This window comes from Schistocerca americana, chromosome 1, assembly GCF_021461395.2.
Source record: "Schistocerca americana isolate TAMUIC-IGC-003095 chromosome 1, iqSchAmer2.1, whole genome shotgun sequence".
In the NCBI taxonomy this organism is placed as follows: Eukaryota; Metazoa; Arthropoda; class Insecta; order Orthoptera; family Acrididae; genus Schistocerca; species Schistocerca americana.
This window is the reverse complement of record NC_060119.1, coordinates 648,735,268-648,760,290: the sequence shown is the minus strand read 5'-3', so window position 1 is coordinate 648,760,290 and position 25,023 is coordinate 648,735,268. Positions and strand designations below refer to the sequence as shown.

General features: G+C 39.1%; 1 protein-coding gene across 1 annotated transcript in view; it reads right to left on the bottom strand.

Moving 5' to 3' along the window:
* LOC124608105 (5'-3' exoribonuclease 2 homolog) overlaps positions 1-25,023 on the bottom strand; it is a 419,776-nt gene that overhangs the window by 304,657 nt on the left and 90,096 nt on the right. The window contains exon 8 of the mRNA XM_047139960.1: positions 19,732-19,938. Coding sequence (XP_046995916.1) covers positions 19,732-19,938 — 207 coding nt within the window. The remainder of the gene's footprint in view (positions 1-19,731; positions 19,939-25,023) is intronic.

Below are 25,023 nucleotides of genomic sequence, written 5' to 3'. Positions count from 1 at the left end.
ATGAAACACCTAACACTGAAAGTTACTAAGGCTCTAGTTAACACTGTGGTCCCATGACCAACAATAAATGAGAAGGAAGCTCTTTAGTAAATACAGAAGATGAATGTGCTAGTTTCTCACCACTTCACCCTCCTTTTTTACAGTCTGAATAACTGCTCCCACAGATATCAAATGTTCCTTACAAAAGACAGTGTTGGTATAGATGTGTAACATTGTTATATCTGTTTGTACATTTCAATAATAAGAGTGCACAATAAGGAGAAAAAGATTACAGACTATTGTAGTGCCTCAAGAATTTCGATGCAAATTCTAGAGTCCCTCGGCTTCCCACCGTCTCGAACACCCAATAATTTATGTACAAGAGTGAGAGATGGAAATGTGTCTATTGTGCCACTGTTTATGTGTGTGTAGGATAGGTGTGTGTTACGAGAAGACTGAAGTTGTGGCGGTCTATCGACGCTGACAAGTGGTGGCCACGCATGCCTTGGTAGCCATATGTCTGGTACAAGGATGAATCAAGGGCTACTCTTTGGCACTGAAATAGTAGTGACTGTTGGGAACAAATGAAATATGTTTTATCTAGAGACTCATATACTCTGTTGTTTGATTTGCTGGGAGCAAGACCTGTTTTGACAATTGTTATTAAAACCAAAAGAGACTGTAATAATACATGTTAAGTACTAATGTTTTCCAGACGGGGTTGATTTACAAGACTTGAAAGCACATGTGAAACTTGGGTAATTGTCTTATTGTGAAGAAGAAAATATAGTGGAGTTGATATGAAAGTATTCTGAGAGTAAGAAATCATTTCAAGGGTAGAGAAGTAGTTCAGTAATATTTTCCCTAACACTAAGTCTTCGGAGAAGAAGATATGTAAATCACCCGAGAGAGATGTGTGAGTCTTGTACTCCAGTACCACACAGTCTCCAGTCGTCAGAAAAATGTTAGAAGGTGGCGACCCAAGTGACAGGACCCGAAGAAAGCAGGAATTTTGTGACAGAAATCGAGATAAGAAGATATTGAGTTGCCATAGCAACCGAGAATAACAAGACAAAGAAACTGTTATGCAGAATTAGATTCTGCCCAAAAGGAAAAAGTGGTGAAAGAGTTAATAAGCACCATATAGAGTAAGACGCAGAGGATAACTCGACTAAGAAGATTTGTTGTGGGGGGGGGGGGGGGGGGGGAGTAAGCAGTCCTCATACATATGCGATGTAGATGGGAGGGTTTGTATTAGTTATGAAAGCGGTGGGTAGTGTAAGTACAAACATGACTAACACTACGCACACACTACACCTTTAAAACAACCCTCGCAGACAAGTGTAACTGATTCTTCACCATTTGCGGTTCCATAGGAGTTGCTAAGATCTTTCTTTGGAGACTTCAAAGGTGAAGGTGAGAATGTCCATTCTGCAGGATACGTTTAACATCACACCCCCTCCGGCTTCTCACTCAAGTACTGGCGAAGAGGGGTGGGAACGGTTTTCCTGTCTTTGGGGCTATCTTCTTTCACTTGTTCGATCTTAGCAACCACCTATACTTTTTTCTTTCTTACTTCTCATTTGAGTACCTATCTATCTTTCCCTCTTTCCATATGCATACACTTCTATCGCTGAAGTCCTCCTCAATTTCCATGATTTTCTATAACCTTCAAATTATTTTACATAAGTAGGCTGAAGAAACAGGCTACACGACTACCCATACACATACACACAAAGAAACACAAAGACACAAACAGGAAAAGTACAGTTTGAGAGCTTGTAAGAACCATCAAGTGTTGTAAGGAGAAGTACGTGCACATGGTAAAGCATGAGCACATGGTATTATGGGTGATGGTTCTACACTGACTAATCCTAAAAATACACTCCTGGAAATTGAAATAAGAACACCGTGAATTCATTGTCCCAGGAAGGGGAAACTTTATTGACACATTCCTGGGGTCAGATACATCACATGATCACACTGTCAGAACCACAGGCACATAGACACAGGCAACAGAGCATGCACAATGTCGGCACTAGTACAGTGTATATCCACCCTTCGCAGCAATGCAGGCTGCTATTCTCCCATGGAGACGATCGTAGAGATGCTGGATGTAGTCCTGTGGAACGGCTTGCCATGCCATTTCCACCTGGCGTCTCAGTTGGACCAGCGTTCGTGCTGGACGTGCAGACCGAGTGAGACGACGCTTCATCCAGTCCCAAACATGCTCAATGGGGGACAGATCCGGAGATCTTGCTGGCCAGGGTAGTTGACTTACACCTTCTAGAGCACGTTGGGTGGCACGGGATACATGCGGACGTGCATTGTCCTGTTGGAACACCAAGTTCCCTTGCCGGTCTAGGAATGGTAGAACGATGGGTTCGATGACAGTTTGGATGTACCGTGCACTATTCAGTGTCCCCTCGACGATCACCAGTGGTGTACGGCCAGTGTAGGAGATCGCTCCCCACACCATGATGCCGGGCGTTGGCCCTGTGTGCCTCGGTCGTATGCAGTCCTGATTGTGGCGTTCACCTGCACGGCGCCAAACACGCATACGACCATCATTGGCACCAAGGCCGAAGCGACTCTCATCGCTGAAGACGACACGTCTCCATTCGTCCCTCCATTCACGCCTGTCGCGACACCACTGGAGGCGGGCTGCACGATGTTGGGGCGTGAGCGGAAGACGGCCTAACGGTGTGCGGGACCATAGCCCAGCTTCATGGAGACGGTTTGCGAATGGTCCTCGCCGATACCCTAGGAGCAACAGTGTCCCTAATTTGCTGGGAAGTGGCGGTGCGGTCCCCTACGGCACTGCGTAGGATCCTACGGTCTTGGCGTGCATCCGTGCGTCGCTCCGGTCCGGTCCCAGGTCGATGGGCACGTGCACCTTCCGCCGACCACTGGCGACCACATCGATGTACTGTGGAGACCTCACGCCCCACGTGTTGAGCTATTCGGCGGTACGTCCACCCGGCCTCCCGCATGCCCACTATACGCCCTCGCTCAAAGTCCGTCAACTGCACATACGGTTCACGTCCACGCTGTCGCGGCATGTTACCAGTGTTAAAGACTGCGATGGAGCTCCGTATGCCACGGCAAACTGGCTGACACTGACGACGGCGGTGCACAAATGCTGCGCAGCTAGCGCCATTCGACGGCCAACACCGCGGTTCCTGGTGTGTCCGCTGTGCCGTGCGTGTGATCATTGCTTGTACAGCCCTCTCGCAGTGTCCGGAGCAAGTATGGTGGGTCTGACACACCGGTGTCAATGTGTTCTTTTTTCCATTTCCAGGAGTGTATTTATGTATATAAATAAGAATGACCTGAAAACTTGTTTAATAGTGGGACACTCTGATAACCTAATTAAAAATGATATACCCTTTGATAACCTAAGTACATATGGTAAGTAACGAATGGTATATAGAGGTATGGTAGAGAGGTTGAAAAGTAAAGGACGACTCTAGGATATGAAATGAAGTATTAATGAGCAATATTGGAGATTGAAGTAGATTTTTAATTTTACCAGATAATATTTAGTGATAGTATACATGAAGATGTATACTAGGGAGATGAACCATGGGGCCTACTCACAAAGGATAGGGGGGGGGGGGGGGGGGGGGGGGGGGGCGGCACACCCAGTTTTTAGCGGAGGGAAAAAAAAAAAAAAAAAAAAAAAAAAAAAAAAAAAAAAAAAAAAAAAAAAAAGAGAGCAGGTAGGCAGACCAAAGAGAGGCTGACCTATACTGTGTGGGCAGGACACCAAGAGGGGGATTGACTTGCACCATAGAATATAGGAAGAAGAAAGGGGCATACCTACCAGAACGGCAGGAGAAAGGTTACCCATAGGATCAACCCATAGATAAGCGATAAGTACTGTGCCTAAGGGGAAAAGGACAGTATAGTGATAGAAATTACATATTTGGTAGGAATTATCCTGGTAAGTTTGAATTCTTAATAGCTCTAGTGTTATTAAGATTTGTGGCTGTTGGAAAGAACAGGCTCATAAATTTTCTCTAGCATTCCTCCAAACTACAGAACGCTGTATAGGATAGTACTAGTCTGTACAAACAAAGGAAGGAGTAGAATAAAGGATTAAGGGAAAAGGATAAAATGTTTAAGAGACGTCGACTGTCATTAAGTATGACGTCAATTTACATATTGAATACGTATAAAATATCAAGTGTTCCGAGTGTTCAAGCTAAGGAGAGGGATATGTAGTGCCTCAAGAATTTAGACGCAAATTCTATTGACCATCAGCTTTCCACAGTCTAGAACACCCAATATTTTACGTACAAGAGTGAGATGGAAATGTGTCTACTGCACATCAGTTTATGTATGTGCAGCATGGGTATGTGTTACGAGAAGACTGAAGTTGTGGCAGTTGTCGGCACTGACAAGTGGTGGCTGCACGCACCTTGGAAGCCATATGTCCAGTACAAGGAGTAATCAAGGGCTACTCTTTGGCACTGAAATAGTAGTGACTGTTGGGAACAAATGAAATATGTTTTACCTAGAGACTCATTGTTTGACTTGCTAGGAACAAGAACTGTTTTGACAAGGGTTATTAAAAGCAAGAGAGACTGTAATAATATATGCTAAGTACTAATGTTTTCCAGACGAGGTTGATTTACGAGACTTGAAAGTGCATGTGAAACTTGTGTAATTGTCTTATTGTGCAAAAGGAAATATGGTGGAGTTGATATGAAAGTATTCTGATAGTAAGAAATCATTTCAAGGGTAGAGAAGTAGTTCAGTAATATTTCCCTAACCAGCATGAAGTCTTCGTAGAAGAAGCATTGTGAAGATTGACGCAGCCATCTGTCCTGAGAAGAAGATCAACCGCACACAAGGTGTAAATCACACGTGCGAGATATGTGAGTCTTTCACCCCAGTACCACAAAGTCTCCAGTCGTCAGGAAAACGTTAGAGTACCCAGTAGTAAAAGAGATAGGAGCACAGAGGTACTAATGACCCAATACGGCAATAACAAGTTGCCACTGATAGTGAGTAGCTAAGAGTGGCATTTGCCAACAATCAAAGGCTACCACATGGACAAGGAAAATAGAAAGAGTGTACTGAAACTGGAACCCACTAATGGTCTGAAAAGAGAGAGAAATAAACACACATGGGTATGACTTGCAAGACCATTTCCATAAATAAATAAGGGTAATAATTAATAGATATTATGTTGAAAATTTTAAATAATAAAACTAAGGCTCCACTGGTACTTCCAAGACAATTCCTACCCAAATTTTTCCTATGAAACACAGAATAAGGGGGTAAGAACTATCTATTAGTTTTTTCAGGGGGGAGCGGGCACCTCTAGAACACAGTCTTTCTGTATCCACATTTTCAGACAGTTTTTTTCTGAATTCATGAAGGATTCCTTTGTATTTTAGTGTGTCCTCTACAACAGTATGGTTTCACCACAACTGGCATGGCTGAACATGGCTGAGCACTGGCATCCAATATAAGGGCACAGACGTTGTTCCAGATATTATCCACTTGGTGCAGTTTAGCTCTACTCCAATCTTAACATGGTCACTATTGAGACACACAGCAGAATACAGCAGATTTGGTGATGAATTACACTGAGTAAAGGTTGAGGAAAACTATACTGAACTACAGAGCTTTGTAGAAGGTGGTCTATACCAAGGTATGTGGGTGTTTCATTGTAGAAAAGAACAGTTTTCTCGAAATGTTCTGTAAGTTCACCAGTATCTCGTATAAATTTTGGTTGGAACAGGCTGGAGCCTTAAAATGTGAAAGTACTGAGGAAACGTTTTTAAATACTTTAACAATACTGCCTCTCCTGTTTCTATGCCTTTATGTTGAACAGCTACTGCCCATTCATCAGTGTATGTGAATTTTATGGACACTTTCCTTTAGGTATGTCAGCAATATACCGAAAAAACTAATACTACTATGTCAGATCTTTGAGGGAGATCATTGTTAATTTTCATTTGTTTGCTCCTTTCATTACATATGGTGACTTTGAAAGGTCTAATTTGGTAGGCAAACTTTTTGTGCACAGGGTATGACATGAAGAAACTTACAGCTTAAGCCCTGCCTCCAGAGAGTGTGATATGCCACAGTCAGATCGATAAACACATCAGATGCTTTTAGTTATTTCTGGAAGCCTCCCTCTATGTAGGTGGTCAGTGTTATTTTCGCCAGAAATTGAATTACTCGACACGGATTTTATTTAATATGAGGGAGATTATACAATCACAAATCACAACCTTCAACCTTCAGCACTTTATACACCTTGCTGAGTGACGAGGTAATATTATTTAGTCTACCTGATTTAAGGCTGGCAACTATTTTTATTCTCACAAAGACGTAGCGTGTAGCTCCTGATCTCATTATACTGGTGACACATCTCGAGTGTCACTTAACTGCCTGTTTTTTAAGTTAAGCAACAACTCTGAGTAGATACTATTGAAACTACGAGATTTTAAACTACGAGATTTTCTCATTTTCATTTTTTATTTCAAGGTGGCAGCAATTTTGTCAGTAAAAATAATGCAATTAGAGAGTTCTCATCAGATTATGATTTTAGTCTTTTAAATTCTGGTTACAGGTATACAATTCCTCATCATATTCATCCCAGTCTGGAATTTAGTCCCATGTAAAGTGCCTTGGTATGCTGTCTTCCACAGAGCTTATTACTACACCAACAAACGCATTGTAGTTCTGGTAGGTTGGAGGAATCTACCAAGTTGCCTATCAAATCTTTCTGCAAAAAGAGACCAGTTAGCCTAGCCAAAATTCCATTCAAGCTGGTGGCACGATGTTGGAAGGAGAATACCAATCCTCAAATCCAGTACTTCTGAGCACACTGAACGAGAGTATTTTACACAATGTTACCAGAGGTAGACTGTCATTTGAAGTACATATCAGAATTGCTTTGAGTTCTCAAAGCTACCGACAAAAGAGTTTTGATCTTTGGCATGAAAAGCAAAATGAGATTTTTTTCCCTCCAGCCAAGTTTGCTAGAAACCTCTCCTTCATCCTGGCTCACTACTCTCCATCATCCAAGGTGGCTGTTAAGACTTCTATGCTGGTTGAAGAGTGAGGTAGTGACCACATTATTTGGTTCATAGAATAGGTGTAGGTTTATAAATGTTATTAAATGAAGGTATATTGTTTATAAAGTGTTGTGATGTTTCAGTATCTGTTATGTTGAAATTGTTACTTCGTTTCTACAGTGACATGATAAGCTTGTTATGCAGATGAAACATTCACACTAAGTGATTTCTTTCACTTATGGCCAAGAAGAAATAATCCATCATGTAGATGTGGTTTATGGATTAATATATTAAAGTTTATCTTTCCTCAAACTGATTTTTTTTTTTATTTGACAACTTATAGTCTGAAAAATTATTCGTGAATGGGAACTTGTGGCATTTCAGGTCTTAATGAATGCACTTTTGTGCTTTGATATAAATGATACATTAAATTGGAGAAGTTTTTCTGTGGGTTAGGTGGCAGAACTATGTTAGACGCTCCCTCTGAGATGCAGGTTACTCATGGGAAAGGAAATGGCTTTCAAGAGAGAACTGAGCATATGTCCTGAATATGACTGACTGACTGACTGACTGACTGTCAGCTATTTTTTTAAATAAAGATTTTAAAATACTGCAAATGAGGAGCTACAAGGACTGAGAGGAAATCCTAAGATTGTTATTGTTGAAGTATGTAGAAATTTGGTAAACTTGTAAATTCATGGAATAACTGACATTCAAATTGTTATTTATAAGCAGCCAAAGATTTCCAAACATTTACAGAAGAAATTGACACTGCTGTAGTTCACCAGAGCAGTTCTAGTTGAGTAAACACTCTGACCACTTCAGTTTGAGTTGAACCAGCAAGTGGATGATCAGGCCCCGTTAGCATCACATCTCCATGTCACTAGTCACAGAGATTCCCTTTGCACTGATTCACTGATAAAGAGTACAGCAGCTGCACTCGGTGTTCTTAGTCATCACTGCAAATACAGTCTGAATGTAAGTTTCACCTACAAATACCTTGCCCCAATTCTCTTCAACTTTATGTAAAATAATTGTTATTGTTCATGATGCAACATACCTTCACCAGCACTTTCATGGAGCTATATACATTGTTATTGTTCATGATACAATATACCTTCATCAGCACTTTCATGGAACTATCTTCCAACACGATAATGTCACACCATAAGTAAATTTCTTCAAAACTCGGGTACAACTACTTCCCTGAACAGCCCAATAGCTACATAAAATTTATAAAGTGGTCACGCATTTAGCGTAATCATTTGACAGTTTCCCCATTGACATTCTAAAGCAATCATTACAAATAAATTATCCATTATAACATTATCTATCTGGCAGAAACAAATGAGGAACAAGCTTTTTAACTGTACAGTTTGCTATCATTCAAGATGTGGCAAAAACTTTGAAAGTTATTTCTTTAGAATAAGTACAGTGAACAAGACAATAATGACTTACACAATGGATTTAAATGTAATTTAAATTTCTGTCTGAGATTTTTGAGAAGTTGGTACATTGCTTGTATATAATTGTCTATTAATTCCATTTGTAAATAAAGCAAAGTAACATTTCTCTTTAGTTGCAAGAACACATTAACATCAGAAATGCATAAAAACTATATCTAACTTTCAATAATCTTCATATTTCTATGTTTACTTCTATCATTTAAAGGCTTTCCTCCAAAGGTAGACTGACTACCACTACAACTTCAGTAATTGCACTGTACCATCAATGCTGAGGTTCAGATCTATTTTCCACTCCTCCTGTCACTATCTACTTCACACATTTCTCTAAACATAGGATTCTTGGCGACTGCTACCTCTCTTTACTACCTCTGATATCCTCCACCATAGTTTCTTTACCTCTGTATTCTCTCTGTTTTAATTACGAAATTAAGTACTTAGAAATTATCCACTCTTTATTAAAAAATTCCTGTTCTCATTTTACTATTTGTACATTATATATTTGATCTCTGTACAATACCTTTAAGTTTTGCTTTGATGCCATAACGGTTTTGATTTTTACTTCTATCCAAATGTGACAATATCTTATATGTTGTTATCAATTAGAACATAGTTCAGCATTATATATTTAAAACTTTAGTACCAAACTGTGCTGGGTAGATACGCAAGAGGAATTAAATTAAAGCAGGATAATCTTACTTCATTGTGCTTTAGTCTCATGGATGTGTGCACCTATATTTCATTAGTCTACTGTTACTGGTAACCTATTCACCTGTTTTACTGAGGGTCTATAATTTACATGATCAATTTCAACATTCTACCATTTCATCTTCAGACCTGTTTGTGGCACTCCAACTCAACCAAGACATTGGAGTGCATAAAGTGATCCAAACTGCAATCACAAGGAGAGTCAATGCTACTGTATGCATAAAATATGCATGTTCTGGCTGCACCCAATTTGTACAGAATTTCATGCCTACCATATGAAAACAAACTACATGTTGGTTGGGGGTGGTGGGTATATAAAACTTCTGTTACTCTCTATACACAAGAACTAGCACATACACCAGATTTTTGATGTAGTTATGTTTAAGATCATTTGACGCGTTTCAGTTGTGTTGGACTGCCCCAAGCAAGTCTGTCACTGCACAATTATGAAATTGATAATGTGAACTAAATATCACCAATACAACAGCAGAGTGGATTATGCAATAACAGTAAGTTGGAAGGATAACTTTATTGAATATGTTACCATAAGATAAAGCAGTAACTCTTGGAAACTTAATGTTTACACTGTATTATCAATAAATTAGGACTTCACATTCAATACAACTTCCCCTTCTGCCAGATAACAGGAACCATGTAAATTATCACAAAAGCTACTACTTTTAAAAAACCAAAGTTTTATCAGTTACTGTATATTAAATAGGTTCTCTTTATTTTCTTTCAGTAACTTAATACTTACTTTGCTATAAAAATATGTTCAAAAAAAGATACCTACATTTGAAGCAATGAGTTTTGCTTACAGTACACTAATACTTGACATGCAGATTTACAATTAATAGCACTCTACCATGTAGCTAATAGAATGTTTAATTCCTCATATTTAGCCAATCACATAATTTGGAAGATTAATCTCCAATGAGGTAGTACATACTTTTATTGTTAATTGTCAGGGATTCCCAGTTATTGCTTTATGTAAATTGAAAGTTTAATAGATTTGCGTAAGAGTATGTAATTCCTCTCTGAACAATGTACAAGGAGTTCTACATGTTTATCATTTTTGGATAAGGTATTGTGATTGCAGGAACCAAAGAAATTTATTTTCACTAACAGCAAAAAAACTGTTAACCCATGAGTAGGTATGTCATTTTTCTTGACACAAGCGGGCATGCAGCGTACTTTGTATATATGTAAGACCAAGGTAAAAATGTATGAGCATAACCACAGTTTAATCTTAGTTTAGTCAAACAATAATGAAGTAAACTTTCATTATATCACTCTGTTACCACAAACAGGTGTTACCCCACTGCAGTGACCCACTTGAGGAATCAAACAGTGCAGTGCATCAAATTCCAACCAAATGCTTATTTGATTACTAATTATCTCGCAGACAATTCCCTCATTCTGGGCTTGTGCTGCTAGCTCATAATCTGGGTCAATTTCTTCTAAGGATTTCAAGTTTTTGCTCACCTAACTCACTGTTTATCTTATATTACTGCTGCTTACTTGGACATATGACAACACAATTTATCACTGTGTTAGCTAAAACGATAATAAAGGAACAGATATGGGTTCATACTATGAAATAACAATGGAACAGTGCAAAACATTTTTATTTGTGGTTGGCACACTTTATACACAGGCGTGCCTGCTCAAGGGTTAAGGAGTAAATGTATTGGAAAGTGAGTAAGAATTCCAAGATCCTCACACAAGCTTCTGCAAGACTAGTGGCTATTTACTTTACATAATATTTTTGCCAATCACTTTTGTGTAACAAATACTTTATTTTCTGTTAGACGTATTGCCTGAGAACATAATTCCATAAAACAATGGAAAGTAAAAATACTCTAAATAAACCAAGAACCTTGCTTTAGCTCAACACAAAGTGAGATGCTACTTAGGAAAAAACTTTTTTCAAACTATCACAACACAAGTCTCTTTGAGATTAAGGGAAAGTGTTTGCTGTGGATCAATTTTAGGTGTCTTCAATTATCATCTGAGCTGCATCTGGTAAGGATGACTTTGAACCTTCATTATAAGCCTAGTGACAAAGATAAACATTAAAGTTTTAGAACTCCTTTAAAATCATTAGAAGATCACTTACATAGGTTAACAACAGGAGTCACATAAACAGCATATTTTACCACAAAGGAATGAAGTCAATGGGATGGTTCTGTATGTGCAGCCAATTAAGCGAAACATTCTGAGCTCATATGATGGGTAGCATTAGTGGTTTCCTTTGTCTCTCTCTTCCTCTAAATAAGTTTTTGTAACTATTACCATATTTTTATATTTTCCAATTTTTTTGTGAAAATGCAGGCACTTTCAGAAAAGTGACTTCAGTAACTTATTCCAACAAATACTCATACACCATCAGGAATTTTTACGTACAGTATTAACAACAGTTCATATGAAGTGTTCATTGCTTTGATGCAAGACACTGCAAACGCGACACTCTCGAAGATGTAGAATGGCTTTCAATATTTCCATCACCATCAACTGTGCAAGCTTTACCAGTATCAACAGTATTTCCTTAGCTGGTGTCATACATCAGTGTTTGTAGTTGCATTGTCAATAATTTATAATGCAAATCACACCACCATCACTACCTCACAGAAATAATCAAAATAAAGACCATGTCTTGTTAACAACCGCTTTCTGCAAAATTAAATTGACTGTACGAACACGACGGAGTAATTGCTTTCCACACAGGCCTTTTTCTAACATCCTATGAACTGAGGTGCTGGGGGATTCTTGAGCCATCAGTTTCTGCAAATGATGTAGCACATAATGAAGCCAAAAAGAGTATAACAGGTTTGAAAATTTTTTTAGATGTAAGTAAGATGGAAAACACTATTGTTGTGACGATACCTCATACACATGACTTTATCTATAATTCATGTGTTAACAAAGAGATTTGTAAAACAAATATTAAAATCAACAACTATGTTCCATTTATGCTAAATGCAATGTAGTGGATATTAGCAGACTTGAAAGAAATTTGCACACTGAACATGGTGAGCATCTAAATTACCATGGGAAAACATTTTTGTGTCAGGAGATAAAGTTGTAAATGAAATACGAGCACGCAGCAGCCTTGTCTTAAAAGACAGTCCCACAGAGCATGACTGTACACCGCCTTTTTTAGAGAAAACGACATTACAGATGAAGTAAGTGGAAACTGCAGCAGTCTAATTCATTCAGATAATCGTGCAACCCTAGATCATGTAGCAAAAATAAATGAATACAGAAGGTTCTGTGAAAGTAGAATACCATTATATAGCAGTGACAGTTTCCTCCTCCTTCATATAAATGTACAATCTCTTAGGTGTAAAATCAATGAATTGCAATACTGGCTCGATAAAATCAACTGCAGTGTTCTATGCATCAATGAACACTGGATGAAAGACACTGAAATAGACTTGTGTGTTCCTCTTGGATATTCGTTAGTTACAAGCTACTGCAGAAAAAGTATTACACATGGTGGGGTCTCAATATATGTCAAAAGTAACCTTGAATTGCATTACTCAGTTATAGACCTTAGTAGAATATGCCGTGAAGCTACAATAGAAGTAGCTGGTGTGGTAATGCACGATCAGAAAACTGTAATTGTCTCAATTTATCGAATCCCAGGCTCTGATGAGATAGTATTTATAGAAAAAATTAATACTTTAATATTGCTGTTGTCAAAATATAAACAGCATAGAATTGTAATTGTAGGTGATATTAACATAGATATAAGGGCAAAGAGAAAAAATTTAAGTCATATGATTAACACTCTGAAGTCATTAAACTGACTGAACGTATACCTTGATAACAATATTAGCAATGTACAAAGAGACTCTATACAATATGATGTAATATAATTAGGAATATCAGATCATGCAGGTCTATGGCTTCAAATAGAAAAGTCAGCTTAGAGAGAAAAGTGACATATAGAATTCTAGGTGAATCCAATGTAAACAAAATGATAGAGTTAAAAGAAATGGATTGGACTGATGTAATGGATAACAAGAAAATGATTAATAAATGTTTTTCCATTTTCCTGACAGAGATCAAGCATATAGTAGAAGTTACATGCCCCTTGGTAACCAAAAGGTACCAGAGTAATATTACTCATAAGCAATAAAATACTAACAAGTGGTACACCCCACAACTTAACAAACTCAGAATACTACTGATGATTATGAAAGACAAATCTCATAACAGTGATAGGGACAAGGAAAATTACACTAAAATGAGAAACCTTTACAGATTAGAAATAAAAAATGCTAAATGCTGTGCAAATGACAAATATATTTTAAATTCTAAAAATAAATGTAAAGCTGCCTGAACTGTCATTAAAATGGAAATTAATAATACCCATAAAGAAAGGAGTATCCCTATTGACTGCAATATTCTCAATGAATATTTTGTAAATAGCGTCACCACCCCACCCATCAATTCTCCCTCTGATGCAGAAGCATTGCTCACTTGGGCAAAACAGACAAGAAGTGAGAAGTTCACTTGGACCCGAATCACTTTAAATGATATTCATAAGTCAATAAACAAATTAAGTAATTCCAAAACAGAAGACTATTATGGACTCAGTAATCTCATCATAAAATGTATAGCAAAAGAAATTAAAATGCCACTTCTCTCACTATCAAACAGAGTACTTGATGAAGGAATATTTCCCGACTGTCTTAAGCTCACAGTTACATTGCCTGTGTATAAAAAAGGCGAAAGAAAGCTCCCAAATAACTACAGACCCATTTCAATAGTACCAATCATATCCAAGTTAGTAGAAAATTGTGTGCATAAGCAGATATACAGGTATTTTGAAACCAACAAAATTTTAAATGAACAACAGTTTGGCTTCAGGTCACACCCATCCACTGTAAAAGCAGTAGAAGCTTTGGTGAGCAATGTTTATGAATGGTATGAAAAAAGGGTATCAATGTCTGGAACACTTATTGACCTAAGTAAAGCATTTGACTCGGTGACTCATGACATATTCATCAAAAAGTTAAAATACTATGGCATTGAAGATGATACACTCTGTCTATTCAAATCTTATATAAGCAATAGGTTACAACTTGTATATGCAAATAAGCAGAGGTCAGAAATACTCCCTATAGAAAGAGGAATACCCCAAGGCTCTGTTCTTGGACCTTTTCTGTTCATTGTCTATGTTAATGACTTCTCGAATTACATACCGTGTAAGAACATACTATATGCTGACGAGAGTACAGGAGAGAACTTACAGAGTCTACTGGACAAAAATCGAGAAATGATGCAAATGGCTAATTACTGGTGTCAGGCTAACCAGCTGTGCATAACTCAAACAAAAACAGAAGAAATAATATTTAATCTCAAAGTAACTAAAAATGAAAACAAAACAGTGAAATTACTTGGACTAATCATAGACCAAAAGCTCTCATGGGAAGGACACACCAATTATCTATGTAGTAAACTAGCACGAGTACTTTTCTTATTGTATAAATTAAGAAACAGTGTGAGCAAACAATTGCTACTCCACTCATACTATGCTTTTTTTCATTCCCAATTGCAATATGGTATATTGCTTTGGGGTAACTCCCCAGGGGCTGAATGTATTTTCAGATGGCAGAAGAAAGCAATCAGGTGCATGGAAGGGTTAGCACCCAGAGAGTCCTGCAGAAATTATTTTAAATCTCTTGGCGTAATGACAGTGCCAAGCATGTACATATATAACTGTTTAATATATGCCAGAGAAGATCTGAAAAAACTGAACACCAGATGTGATGTGCATGCACACAGTACAAGAAACAGTCACCTCATGGACTTGCCTTCCACAAGACTTGCTGTAGTCCATAATAACTATAAGTACTTAAGCATAAAATTTTTCAATAAGTTACCATGCTCAGCTCGTACAGTACCACTAAATAAATATAAGAATACATTGCAAACCTGGCTAAAAAACAACGAATTCTATACAACTGAAGTATTCTTAGAAACTAATCATCAAAATATAAGTTTTACCTAAGTTATGAAGAAAATGTTTTGATATTATATAAGCTAGTTATTTACTGTGATTCTTTTCTTATGCGTGTATTTAATTACTGTATAAAACATTGTTTTACATAATGCTGAAGAAAAGGTCTTTAGTTCCTTTTCTCCCCTTTCTGTAACTATTTGAATATCGTACTGAAACTAAAACCCTCTGTAAACTTTGACGAAGCCAATTGTATGAAAAATACTGAAAGGCTAATAAAAATATTCTATTCTATTCTATTCAGATAAAAACAATTTAAAAAACTGTACCACAGAAGCTGTTTGTAGCATAGATAATTACTAAGTTTCAAAGAGTCATAAAACAGGTTCCTTTAGGCTGCTGACATTCAAACTAACAGTGAAAACATGTGAGTCACCATTTCCTGCAACGAAGTATCTGCAAATCAGATTGTCTTCTGAACTCTGTGATTTAAAGGGACAACATATAATTGGTATTCCAACCCTGCTTCAACTTTTGATTATCTCCTGTACATCCAGCATCTGAGATGTCTTAATATTACAATCAACTGATAGTCTTAAAAGTGTACATCAATGACTTTATCATAGATCGGCTAAAATTATTCATGTTCAGGAATGTCAACATTGACATTTGCCCCTCCACATGTCTACAAGAAATTTAATCCTGTCAATCGCGTAGACTACAAAAGCATTTCCCCATTAATTTCAAGAGATTGATAAACTCATCCCAAAAATTCTGGCTTTCTGGAAACTGTTTCTGACAACTTGAGGTTCCACTGTGTTCCACACAACTGAAATAAAACTGTGCGCATCCACGATAATGAATTGCTTTGCAGAGTCTGGTATATTGTGTGGTAGATAATGTCGAATAAGGCACTCTCAGTGGGACTGTTTTCTTATTTTTTTGTAAGTCTTTGATAAATGGTTGTAGTGAAGGAAGGGAAGCAAGTCCAATATTTTGCAGCAAAACATTTTTCAAGTTGGCAGCACATTTATCTGTAAGAAGCACAATCATGCAGGTTGCCATCCAGCTTAGTCACCAAACATTGCAGTTTACAAACATTTCTAAAGCAACAGTGATATGCGGCTTTACCAATGATGAGCAACTTCCATTTCTCTGCAACATTGATGCGAGTGAGGACCATCACCCAGTACAACTTAGGACTTTTTCGGCAAGAGTTCGGAAAACAGTCAAAATTTTTTATGCATTAAATCTATCACACTTTTCGTATTTAACCATCAACATTCGAGGCAGAACCATTTTCTCCATTCATGGTTTCGGCCACTCCAATTGTTTGGCAACCATTTTCTGCACATCCCTTAAACTATCAAGCCAACCCATGGCCACAGTAACATTTTCCATTTTCATCTTCCTTCCAAATTTCTAGAACCTATGCTTGAATTATTGATCCACTTAGAAGGTCTGACACATCCCTAGCTTGGTATAGCCACTACAGTAAAACATCTTACAACTCATCACATGCCCCAGTCTTCACATTCTGGTAATTTGTTGCCCTTCTCTAGCAATTTTTTCGAGTTCTTTCCATTTGCCAACTATGTGGTGCAAAGTTAGACATAGTACCCCAAGAGACTGCACAAATCCTTTTCTGAAAGTATATTGCTTTCATCACAGTTTCCTATCATTTCCAATTTCTTGGCTACAGAAAGAGCTTTCTTACTATATACTGTCTGGACATGTCCGAAAGAACAGACACCATTTCAATACAGTAGCCATTATGAAACAAGACACCAAGGAATTACAGACATTGGCAGTGAGGCAGCACTGATTGAGATCAATGGGGAAAGCTGATAATTTGTGACAGACTGGAATTCGAACCCAGGTCTCCTGCTTGCTCGCCAAATTCTCTGACCACTAAGCCATCCGAACGCAGTGGTAATTGTAGTTGCACGGATTACCCTAGCACACCTCCCGTCAGACCCAAATTCTCAACTCATCCACACAACACTAACGTAAGTCCCATGCCCATTATCCTCATTACTTGTGGCATTTTGCCAATTCATGTAAAAGTTCAACTCAGGATACTTCTGACAGAACAGACACAAAAGAACAGTTGCTACTCTCCATACAGCGGAGATGCTGAGTCACAGATAGGCACAACAAAGCCTGTCAGGAAATGAGGATTCAGCCAACAAGGCCTTCATCGGAGATAGAAAACACACACACACACACACACACACACACACACACACACACACACACACACACACACACACAATACACAAATTCTTATGGGAATTGGCTAAATGCTTTGAGTAATAAAGATAATGGACAAGGGGCACTACATTAGTACCATATGAGTAAACTGAGAATTTGGGTCTGACAGGAGGGTACTCTGTGCAGCTGCAATAATCACTGTGTACACATGGCTTAGTGTTCAGGGCATCTGCCTAATAAGTTACAGACCCAGGTTTCCACCAGTGGAATACAGAACGTTTTATGCAGGAAAGGCCACTTTAAATGAGAAATATTTTTTGCAGTTCTCGTCAAAGTTTTATGTGAAGTTGCAGTTAATGAAAGTTTTACAGGGAAAAGTACTTCAGACAGGAGCATACTGATGAGATGTTATCATTATTATTATTAATTATTATTATTATTATTCACATATGGCCCAATAAGACTACGCAAGGTACAATCAATCAATGTCGCTCTTGTGGCTGGCCTTCCTTTGCGTCCAAATTTGTTTCATCCTTTCAGAATGAAGTCTCCTTTTTCTCATCAGACCACAGTGTTCCAGTCTGTTTTCTAATTTCCCTCTGACCAATTTTCCAATCAAATATTTTTTATCTGAATGTTTTTCTATCTGTAACATCTGACTGAGTTATACCAGCTACTTTAAGATCCTCCTTAATCACAGTGATCCATTCAATAGGCTCGGTTTTGGCCTTACTTCTGTTTTCATAGAATTCTACTATTTGTTTTGTCAACCTAGAGGGTGCCATTCTTTTAATGCGCCCTTAAAATTTAAGTCTTTGTTTTCTCATGTCACCATGTACGTCTGTGTATTCTTCTATTTCCTTATTACTTCTCAACCTGTAAGTTCCTCCATCAGTAATTTTGGGGCTTAATGTTTTCCTAATTATCCTTCTTTCTTTCTTTCTTTTGAATTTCTCCAATACCACTCTTTCTATTTAAAATTAAAGTTTCTGCTCCATAAAGACATTCAAGTTTGATTACTTTGCTCTAACGCCTAAGTTTACTGAATTTAGAAAGTGATTTTTTATTATAAATATTTTGGGTTAATCTGAATGCAGTTGCCATTTTTTGACAGCGAACTTCGTTTGCAGATTTTCCCAGGCTGTTTTCTTGTATGATTTCCCCCAAGTATTTAAACTGAGAAACCCTTTTTACTTTTCCATATTTTGTGTTCAAGAACTTTGGTGCTTGTTTGTTGCATGTACGGGATATTATTGAATCGCTTGACACACTTTGAAACAAAACACCTTATCTTCATGTACAAATCATCTATGACATTTATGCTGCCATCTATCTGGACAATATTACAACATTTTGATAACAGGATGCATTAAAACTTGAGACCACCACTGTGGAAATATAAGCTCTTCAATCTAAGTTTCAATGCCTATTTCCCCCAGTAGATAAACACAGATGCAGAATAACATCACACCATACACGCACTCTCACAACACTACTACGCAAAGATTTAACTGCCCTGGAGCCATTGTGGTAAAATTAAAGATAAATCTAGTAAGAATGCTTATTCAAAGATTCAGCAAAAAATTTAAATTTAACTGCCTATGACACTATTAATTTATGTGGGTAAAGGATCACTCTAAAGCTAATTATTTAATAATGGGTCGCATTATGTGTATTGCTGAGTGACATTATTCTTTTTAGCCTAAATAATATATTTTACTATAACTTATCGAGTATTTTCAAAGATGCAGACAGATCATTAAATTACACTGCCAGTTTTAAATACTCTGCTGATGTTGTCTAAATCTCGTGGAACTTTTTAGTCTCCAGGGAGAAAGAAAATAGCTCCTGAATGAAGGAAAAGGAGGAACACTTAGGGGTAATTGTTACATTTATGTCAATGTTGTTATATGTGGCAGTTCTGTGCAGTTCAATATTCCAAAATACTTTCAGATTTATACAGATACATATACTGAAATACAACACAGTACCGCAGATTACATGAAAAGATACAGGAATAACATCTGTTTGCTATTTTACCAAAAAATCAAACTTATTACATTGCTATTAACATAAATGTCACATCTATTGGACAATTTATTTCAGAAAACTAATTAAGACAAGGAGACCAGAGGCCCTGTACTTACTTTCAGGAGGTCCAATTCAATGGACTGTCGTTATAAACACTTAAAATAGAATTTTGCAATCTTAGCTTTTAGGACTTTTTCCTCCTTCTTCAGGTCAGAACTGTCTAGCTAGTCCATCTCCTTGGAATTCAAGTCCCATCAATTAAGTATATACAAGTTGGAACTTCCTAATAAAAGAGCAACACATACAGAAAAGAAATTAGCCTTACTGTGGGTGCATACTGTCCAACAGGTGTCCATGCTGGTTTAAAATCTCTAAGTAGTTTCTGCCTCTTCCTTTGTGCCTTGTTTCGTTCTTTAAATCGAACTTCTTTTTCCTGTCTGCTCTTGAAAATTTCATCTTCTACTTCTCCAAGATCAGACATGATCAGCTGCACCCGATCAAGGTTTACATTACCACTGTCAGTCAGAAAACCCTGCAAAGTTTTACACCATAAACTGAGATTTCTTATAACCACAAAACAGACAAAAACATTCTGTATGTTAATGCACTGATGAAAAAATGCTAACACAATTTATGATTTGGAAGAATGCTAACACAATTTATGATTTGGATGAATGCAAACACATTAAAAAGCGGTTCAACAAATAACAAATGGAGAGGAAATGGTAAAATTCGAATGTTTTTATACTGTTGTAAAATGATTTCTAGAAAACATTAAAAATAACTAAATCATTACTACATTTACGTTTACACCTCTACTTGTACAATAATGCTTGGTAAAAACTACCTATTATTTTAAAAAAACCGTATTAATTCATAATTCACATATATTGTACCAGTTATTTTGTATTGAATATTTTTTTAATACCATAAAACAATGCAATCACTGTCACCGTATCAATTAGCAAAGGCAGTGTAACAGTGATTTCAGATGTATCATATCATGTCACAGAATGGATATAATAAGAATATAAAGATGATTATTGTCACTAAATGAGCATGAAACCATAGCTGTTTCAAGTGTTTCTTTTAATCAAAACTGTATTCCCATACAATCTTAAACACCATCAAATCAATACGATTCTTGCTTTACTAGTTGGTAAATTTATGGAGACAGAACCTAGTATTTCATTGTGCTTCGCTAAGTTCCTATTCACCACCACCCTCCACATAATTTTCTGCTTTTATGTGACAGTATGCTTTTTACCACAACTCTCACCTCATAATTTATGCCCTCCACAATGTCAATCACAGAACTATCCATAAATACACACAGTTGCCTTACATCTGACAATCTTAGTATATAAAGTACAACAAACTTTTTATTTCATAACAGAGACTGCACACTAACAGATTATCATTCTGCTTATGAATATGGTCTCAGTTTCTTGGGTATTTTTATGTTTTCTAGTTTACTTTGTAACAAGAATCTTCAATATGCAATATCTGTATGTGATATAATTTTTTATGACATCCTGCATTTGTAAACATTTTGCTTTCAAAACAAAATGAACTAAAAAATTAAAATTACGCTATCACTACAGTATTTGTGGATTGAGAAAAAAGATAACCATTGACCTTGTGAGGGTTATACAGCTCCTAACAAAAACTGGGAAAACGTTGAAGAAATGTGCCATATACAAATAAGCAGAAGATACTCCATTGTAAATGAATGTATAAATCCCAAAAAAACAGGCATACAGAACTGACAGGGAAATGCCTAGTAACAAATTAACTATACAAGCTATGGCACACGGCTAGTTTTATTTTCAGTCAACAATAGCATTGTTCACACAATTATCTCAATAAATGGTCACCCAGTCAATTTTAATGACATCTGAGGCACCATGCTCATACTTCACTCTAATATAATTTTTATCTTTAGACATACATTCAGACAATACAATGTTTGATTGCAAGGGCTAATATTTGTGTCACAGTAGGACGAAATATGTACATCTGTCTTTAGTTACTTACTATACAGTGGTATAGTCAGTTGTGTATGATTTATGATATTAGCAAATGATCAACAACATGCTGCAAAAACATGTTAGAAAAAGAACACTCTTTTATCAAGGTGTACAAAGTGTAATCCACCTTTTATTGCAAATTGCATCACTAAAAATCAAAGAAAGGCAATGATATATACGATTTTCAGAAGAAACTCATCAAGGAGTTTCTAGAGATTCACTACCGACCACGAACGGAGGGCCATTGTGGAAGAAGATTGGCTGATGGTGATAATCACTTACACCGATTAGAGTGCCTCTTTATCTCGCTAAACCTAGGAATATCAAAGAAGAAGGCATATTGCTTGTGCAAAACATGACAAACTTATACTAGATATATTTGTGTAAAATTTTATGCACTTTTATGTTTGAACTTTTGTTTCAAAGTGTGCTACTCTCTGAAGTTTTACTAATCTAATAATGTGTATTTTTTCTCCTAATGAAGTACCTTTTTGAAAATAAGTATTTATCTATAAACATTAAAGATATAAACAATTTAACACAACAATACTACATTTTTCATCTTAATTTTATCTCAATAATAATGATAGATTGCCACAGAGTGTGTGTGTGTGTGTGTGTGTGTGTGTGTGTGTGTGTGTGTGTGTGTGTGTGGACAAAATGTGCAGTGAAAAGGATAATATTAGTTCATAGTTCCACAATAAGCTGAGAGATGGCAGCTCTAATATTCTTTTTAATGGCAACTTCATTGGGATTTCTGCATAAGCGACCGCGCTTCATAGGTTGTTGCTAATCATGTAAATGTGAATATTTATTTAAGCAAATAAACATTGTTGTGTCCCTCACCATAATTTATATGAATTTACATGACAGGATGATGGTATAGTGTTACAAACCGTCCTTAACATTTTTTACGTGCTAGTTAAAATTAATTTTATATTGTACTGAATCATATATTAATCTCTTAGGCTGTTATACTTTATTACTGCAAAACTTGTTAATCTAAATCTTAGTATAAAAACAAACCATTCAGACCTTTTCAGTTTGGATTTTTGAGGATTTCACAGTAATGTTTTGTTTATTGTTCCAGCAAGTAAGCAGTGGTAAGTCAATGCTAACCTGTTAAGTACCCACTGAAGAATTCTATGAATAAAATGTTGGGTACAATTTACCATTTTAAAAATATGTCATCACTGTAGAGACATTTAAAAACAATGACATAACATTAGTCTTAAAAATTTTCAGTCGTAATGAGCATTTCATGAAGTTCTGGGATTGCAACTGGATGATGACAACTTCTTGGCACAATATTTTCGCTAACCACCATTCAGCCATTCAGAAACTGGTGTGGAAACACATGTGCAAAGGCAGTCGCTACGTGAGTGATCTCTACCGAGGTTCTCACCCTCTCCGAATATTAATCTACCCCCTACGATGAGCAGGTGCATGTATAATCGAGTACCATATGCGCACTGTCAGATTGCGGATCACAAAGTTAAAATTCAGATGTAAAATTAACTGCTGCTCGATGTGTAATTATTCATAAAATAGTTTCTTTCTGAAGACATTAAAGAATTCACCCAGTCCCACACCTTATCCCGTTGAAAGCCACCATAACAATTAGTAAGATCTTCCACCAAATATTCCTTGATAATTGAATCCCAGAAGAATCTCGTTGAGCTCACGATTTCCGTGGCATAATAATTATGGAATGTCCTGTGAAAATACAATTCTCATGGCTCACTTACTGGCTGCGAAAAGCGAAGTGAGAGGGGTAGCGCGGGAGGGGGGGGGGGAGGCAAAGACCACAGGGGGGGAGGGGGTGCAGAGAGAGAGAGAGAGAGAGAGAGAGAGAGGAGAGAGAGAGAGAGGGAGGGGCCCAGAGAGAGAGAGAGAGAGAGAGAGAGAGAGAGAGAGAGAGAGAGAGAGAGAGAGAGAGAGGGAGGGGCCCAGAGAGAGAGAGAGAGAGAGAGAGAGAGGGGGGGGCAGAGAGAGAGAGAGAGAGAGAGAGGGGAGGGGGCAGAGAGAGAGAGAGAGAGAGAGAGAGAGAGAGAGAGGGGGGGGGGGGGCAGAGAGAGAGAGGGGGCAGAGAGAGAGAGGGGGGCAGGAGAGAGAGAGGGGGGGCGCAGAGAGAGAGAGGAGGCGGCAGAGAGAGAGAGGGGGGCGCAGAGAGAGAGAGGGGGGGCGCAGAGAGAGAGAGGGGGGCGCAGAGAGAGAGAGGGGGGGCGCAGAGAGAGAGAGAGGGGGGCGCAGAGAGAGAGAGGGGGGGCGCAGAGAGAGAGAGAGGGGGGCGCAGAGAGAGCGAGAGAGGGGGGCGCAAGAGAGTGAGAGAGGGGGCCGCGAAGAGAGAGAGAGGGGGCGCGAAGAGAGAGAGAGGGGGGCGCGAAGAGAGAGAGAGGGGGGCGCGAAGAGAGAGAGAGAGGGGGGCGCGAAGAGAGAGAGAGGGGGCGCGAGAGAGAGAGAGGGGGGCGCGAAGAGAGAGAGGGGGGGGCGCGAAGAGAGAGAGGGGGGGCGCGAAGAGAGAGAGGGGGGGCGCGAAGAGAGAGAGGGGGGGCGCGAAGAGAGAGAGGGGGGGGCGCGAAGAGAGAGAGGGGGGCGCAAAGAGAGAGAGGGGGGAGCGCGAAGAGAGAGAGGGGGGCGCGAAGAGAGAGAGGGGGGGCGCGAAGAGAGAGAGGGGGGGCGCGAAGAGAGAGAGGGGGGGGGCGCGAAGAGAGAGAGAGGGGGGGCGCGAAGAGAGAGAGAGGGGGGGCGCGAAGAGAGAGAGGTGGGGCGCGAAGAGAGAGAGGGGGGGCGCGAAGAGAGAGAGGGGGGGCGAAGAGAGAGAGGGGGGGCGAAGAGAGAGAGGGGGGGCGAAGAGAGAGAGGGGGGGCGAAGAGAGAGAGAGGGGGGCGAAGAGAGAGAGAGGGGGGGCGAAGAGAGAGAGGGGGCGAAGAGAGAGAGGGGGGGCGAAGAGAGAGAGAGGGGGGGGCGCAGAGAGAGAGAGAGGGGAGGCGCAGAGAGAGAGAGAGAGGAGGGGGGGGGGCACAGAGAGAGAGAGAGAGAGAGGGGGGGGGGCACAGAGAGACAGAGAGAGAGAGGGGGGGCACAGAGAGACAGAGAGAGAGAGGGGGGGCACAGAAGAGAGAGAGAGAGAGAGAGGGGGGGGCACAGAGAGAGAGAGAGAGAGGGGGGGGCGCAGAGAGAGAGAGAGGGGGGCGCAGAGAGAGAGAGAGAGAGAGAGAGAGAGAGAGAGAGAGAGAGAGAGAGAGAGAGAGAGAGAGAGAGGGGGGGGGGGGCGCAGAGAGAGATAGAGAGAGAGAGGGGGGGGGCGCAGAGAGAGAGAGGGGGGGCACAGAGAGAGAGAGGGGGGCACAGAGAGAGAGAGAGAGAGAGAGAGGGGGGCGCAGAGAGAGAGAGATGGGGGCAGAGAGAGAGAGGGGGCGGCAGGGAGAGAGAGGGGGCGGCAGGGAGAGGGGGGCAGGGAGAGGGGGGCAGGGAGAGGGGGGGCAGGGAGAGGGGGGTCAGAGAGAGGGGGGTCAGAGAGAGGGGGGTCAGAGAGAGGGGGGTCAGAGAGAGGGGGGTAGAGAGAGAGGGGGTAGAGAGAGAGG